At 44.5% G+C, this 5,019-nt stretch overlaps 1 protein-coding gene across 1 annotated transcript; it reads left to right on the top strand.

The window, feature by feature from the left end:
- Positions 1-592: 592 nt before the first annotated feature.
- On the top strand, positions 593-4,587 carry EMB1187 (Protein kinase superfamily protein). Its single transcript, XM_087526239.1, has 11 exons — positions 593-916; positions 1,202-1,293; positions 1,770-1,876; positions 2,192-2,297; positions 2,531-2,653; positions 2,778-2,869; positions 3,110-3,194; positions 3,328-3,433; positions 3,550-3,613; positions 4,028-4,120; positions 4,204-4,587. Exons 1-11 carry the CDS (start codon positions 747-749, stop codon positions 4,330-4,332), a joined length of 1,167 nt encoding a protein of 388 aa, XP_087382365.1. The 5' UTR covers positions 593-746; the 3' UTR covers positions 4,333-4,587.
- Positions 4,588-5,019: the final 432 nt, after the last annotated feature.

Genomic DNA, 5,019 nt, shown 5'->3' with positions numbered 1-5,019 from the left:
GGTTCCGTCTCAAACAAAAGAAAAAGCACCAGGCAGGTGTCGACTTGGAAAAAATTAACAAAAAATCATATACATTGACTTCGGCAAAATACTAGTATCACCTCCCTTCCGAATTATTGGATACATTTCAGTCCTTTCGCCCATGCGAACAAACAAAAACGGAGTACAACAAGCTGACGTGATTGCCTCTTGCAAATTGGAGGAGCCACGTATTACCAGAATCGGACAATGATTAGCGCCCCACACTTAAGCAAATCAGCATCCATCCAAAATATCTCAGAGAAAAATAGAGCCGGCATCGCCCCAAATCGAGACAGACCCAGCGACAGTGAGCAACTGACAAGGGAGTACGGGCCCACATCACGTGACTGTTTCGTGGGCCCGTCCGCCACCGAATCATCACCGTCCATCACGCCACACAAGAGCCCGTCGCTCTCCCATCCAGGGCCCACGCGATTGCTGCCACGCGCACCCTACCCGGTTGGTAGGCCGGTGGGGCCACGGCATCAGCTGACGTGGGCGGCCCCTCCTGCCTCCCACGCCACGCGGCCGGTGGCGACTGGGCTCTATAAATGCTGTCCTCTGTTCGGGGCCCCGCGTTCCTCCACCCAACTTCCCTCGTCCCCGATCGCATCGCATCGAACCGAATCGCCGTGAGGCTCCCACCAGAATAGCTCCGCGACAACGAGCTTCCTCGCGCGAGCGAAAAGAGAGGTGTGGAAGCGAGGGGCGCGCGCGCGAGGGAGATGGGATCGGACGGCCGGAGCTGGAACGGGGTCGACGGCGGAGCCAGATGTGGCGGTGAGGAGAAGATGAGGACGGTGGCGGCTCCGGCGCCGGCGCTGGCGGAGGTGCCCACGTCGACCGCCGCGGTCGACATCTCGCTGCCGCTCCCCGAGATGACTCCCCGCATCATGCAAGTCCCCTGATCCCTCTTCCCATTTGCTTCTGCACAAGCTGGTGCGTGTTGGGCATGTGGCTCTGCTGCACGCACGCGCCGGCCGGGTGTGTTGGTGTGCGTGCGGTGTTCGAGCAGCCACGACCTGTCTCCGCGAGACGGGCCGTGGCCTGTCCGGGTGCGCGCTCGTATGAGCCGATGGTGTTTGGAGAAATGCCTCGCGGAGAGCGACATGCGCCATTGCCCCTGATTAATTCCCCGCTTCCCATTCTGGTTTTCTAATAAGGTGGCTTGCTTCTCCAGAGATCTCTGCAAGGAGTTGGTGAAGGAGTGGTCGTCACTGGACAGCTCGTGCTTCTCCATCTCGACGGTGTCCGGTGGCATCACCAACATGTGTGAGTTGTGCTCCTTGCCAGTGGCTGTGGCACTGTCCTGGCTCCTGATTCATCTCCCTCACCTAACTACCTGAGCATGCTTGGAAGAGGAAAGAACAGAGGCTATGTAATTATAGTAATTCTTAGACAAGGCAGTTGCTTGAATTGTTCACACAGACCATGCCATAACTTAATGACTGCGCTTTAATGTTGCTTGCTGCTACTCTTTGCTCATTATTTCAGATATGGCACTAGAATTTGATTGCATCTGGCAACCTTTATGAGACCATATACTCTTTAGCATCAGTGCTTTCCACTCATTTCTGCTTATAAATCACTCGTACTGTCATTGCATCCGGAGTTATGGACCCATTATTTTAGAAGCGTTAGGAAATAATTTTCTCTATGTAACTGTACTGATTTACTTGTAAATCATAGATACAGCAATAATACCTAAATGGTTATCTTATATTGTTCGTGATGTTAATGACCTGCAGTGCTCAAGGTATCTGTCAAGGAAGGCTCTGATAGCGAGTCGTCTGTGACTGTTCGGCTGTATGGCCCAAATACGGACTTGGTGATCGATCGGGAGAGGGAATTACAGGTGAGCGCTTCAATCGTAGTGTATGCAAATTGTTTGTGCTACTGGCATGTAATATTTACCTGCATTGTGTAGTGTTCCTGTGATTGCCCATTATAGTATTGGTTTATTTGTTGGTGCTTTCTTAGTTGTGGTTCAGTTTAAAATTTCAGGAATGCAATGGTCATTTCCTATCATAGAAATAGTACATATGCCATATAACACTCAAAGTACCTCACTGTTACATAAAACTAAGTTGCCAAGTAAGCCGAGTATTCTGTTGTCATTTTTGGGGCTGAACTGTTTCCTAATGCATACATCTATTACAATCATGGTTAGGCCATACCATATCTCTCAGCTGCAGGGTTCGGGGCTCGGTTACTTGGAGTATTTGAGAATGGAGTGGTTTCGTCATTCATCCATGCTAGGACACTATCACCTTCAGGTAGGCATTTTTATATTCTGCACAATACAAATTGGTGGTTTCATTGTCTACATAATGCAATGATTTATCTTTTCTCATTTTCTATTTTTTCACACGGTAATTTGAAGGGATTTGTGGTTTTAGGTATATACTCAACGGTTGTTATTTTGCACCCATAGGTGCATGGAGACTGGAGAGCCTGCAATAAATGCTTCTGCAAATAGTATGTTCATTTCCCTTGTTCTGTTTTTCAGACATGAAGGAGCCTAGAATTGCCGCTGAAATTGCTAAGCAGCTACAGAAATTTCATCAAGTAGATATACCGGGATCAAAAGAACCACAGTTGTGGAATGACATATTCAAATTTTTGAAAAAAGGTTACATTCCAAACTCCAAAGTTTTTTCGGATATTTCATTTTGGAACTGGTTGCTTTTATTTCATTCACAATCATTGAATTTCACTACATAATATTGCGGTTTGCTGTGAACTATTTATCGCAGCTTCTGTATTGAAGTTTGAAGATAATGAGAAGCAGAAGAGGTATGAGACGATCTCTTTTAGAGAAATACAAGATGAAGTTAAAGAACTTAAGGTATGCTGTGGTAAGACTTACTGTCATGTACTATTGACCATTGCAGCAATTTGAGCGCACTTCAGCTTCATATTCTTAAAGGAATATCTTTTTTTCTTTCTAAATTGGCTTTGTCACAAAGGCCTGTTACATATTCATGCTAGTAGATCAATCCTATAGCACAAGCATTCAATCAAATGGCTAGATGGCTGTTTGCTAGATTGGTATCCGTGAATATAATGTCTCACTGTCCTCTTATAGGATCTCTCGGATCTTTTGCATGCTCCTGTTGTGTTTGCACACAATGACTTGCTATCGGGTAATCTGATGCTGAATGATTTGGAAGGTAAATATCACATTCACTTGTCACCTTCTCTTGATTGTTCAGTAACATTATGCTTAAGCTTCCCTTTTGCCTGTTTTGCAAAAGCTAAGACGGTGTCTCTGTTTGTTGTCATTATTGTCTTCTGTTTTTACAGAGAAACTATATTTCATTGATTTTGAGTATGGGTCATATAGCTACCGTGGCTTTGACATCGCGAATCATTTCAATGAGTACGCAGGCTTTGAGTGTGACTACAACTTGTATGTTCTCTTCTTGCTGGTTGAATAGTCCGGTGGAGCTTTTATCTTCACGCTCTTGCCTAGTACTCTGGTTGAATAGTCCGGTGGAATAATATTTATTTTGTTGCTTCTTTTAGGTACCCAGATAAAGATGTACAATACCATTTCTTCAGGAATTATCTATCTGATAGACCAAGTGAGGTATGTGAATTCAATACATTTTCTTCTCTGGACAAAACCAACTGAAAGCTATTCATAGGTTGTGCAGGCCTCGTCTCTGAGGGAAGAAAGATATTCATAAGCCCCCACTACTGTAACTTAGATGGTGCTCATTCCAAGAGTATCTTTGTTTCTTATTTTGGAATTAAATCACAAACACCATGTCATGTGCTACATATACTAACATTTATATATCTTTTAAGTTAAAGAATAGATTATTTGCATCTATTTGTGAGAAAAGAAATGTTGGATACTTGGCATTCGTACAGTACAAGGTAGTAGGAAGACATTCAGAGTGTTACTGAGAAAAAAAAGTGTTTTCCCCAAATAGCAGAACACAGATAATTTCGCATAATGTACTTTCACAATAACAATCTAACTTTTCTTTTACCGAAGGTCCAAGAGCAGGATCTGGATGCCCTTTATACTGAAACAAACACTTTCAGGTTAGCATCACACCTCTACTGGGCATTGTGGGCACTCATTCAGGTAAACACCATTAAGCTACTTTTAGTAGGATTTGAGCGCCATGCAACTGTCATAACAAAATATGTGCTGTAATCTAATTGCAGGCAAGGGTATCCCCAATCGATTTCGATTACCTTGGATACTTCTTCCTACGGTACGGCGAATACAAGAAACAGCGGGAGTTCTGTTTCTCCTTGGCGCAAGGCTTCCTTTCTTCACTGAGGAGTGGCTAGTGCTCAGAAGTTGTGTCCCCGAGCCACTTCTTAGCCGCCCGCTTATACTTTGGGGCAGGCACGGATGATCGGCTGTTGTACTTGTGTTAATTAGCGAGTCCCTTCGTATGATTATGTCAGCTGTGAGATTCTTCCTTTTTCGTTTTATTTTCCTGCAGGAGGCATGTAGTTCCCAATAGAAAGTTGTACAATCTGTGAATAATGTACACGTGTTGGTTGCTACAAACACAAGCCTAATGAATTCTGTTTTGTGTATCATTGTATGCTCATGAATTCTGTTTTGTGTATCATTGTATGCTCTCCATTGATTTGATTACCCAAAGAGCTTTTCCTCCATGGTGTTTGCAATGCAAGCATAGAGTTGTGCTCACCTTGTATCCTATTTGATGAGCTTACCCAATACTACTACACCTTACACACGATCACACCGAGCACGCCAACGCCACAACACTGCTATGGCAATGAATTAGACGCCAACGCCATAACACTGCTATGGCAATGAATTAGACGAAGATGATAAAGTTCTTAGCCCAAACGAACGATCCACCTTGCCAACCTCAACCTTGCTACATGTCTGCTCTCGCACATACTTGGAATAAGCATCTTCTGTCGTCTGCCTAGTTTTAAACCCTCTGCCGCCTACCTAGTTTTAAACCCTGTGACTGTTGTCGATGTACCCTAAAACTT

The sequence above is a fragment of the Triticum urartu genome, chromosome 5A (genome assembly GCF_056163025.1).
Source record: "Triticum urartu cultivar PI428250 chromosome 5A, HENAU_Tu73, whole genome shotgun sequence".
NCBI lineage: Eukaryota > Viridiplantae > Streptophyta > Magnoliopsida > Poales > Poaceae > Triticum > Triticum urartu.
This window is presented reverse-complemented; position numbering and strand designations above follow the sequence as displayed.

Bases quoted from the DNA above. Each gene is read 5' to 3' on its own strand.
- EMB1187 (XM_087526239.1), top strand. From the start codon at position 747: ATGGGATCGGACGGCCGGAGCTGGAACGGGGTCGACGGCGGAGCCAGA. The intron at 917-1,201 runs GCAAGTCCCCTG...TTGCTTCTCCAG, and splicing joins GAGATGACTCCCCGCATCAT to AGATCTCTGCAAGGAGTTGG. The intron at 1,877-2,191 runs GTGAGCGCTTCA...AATCATGGTTAG, and splicing joins ATCGGGAGAGGGAATTACAG to GCCATACCATATCTCTCAGC.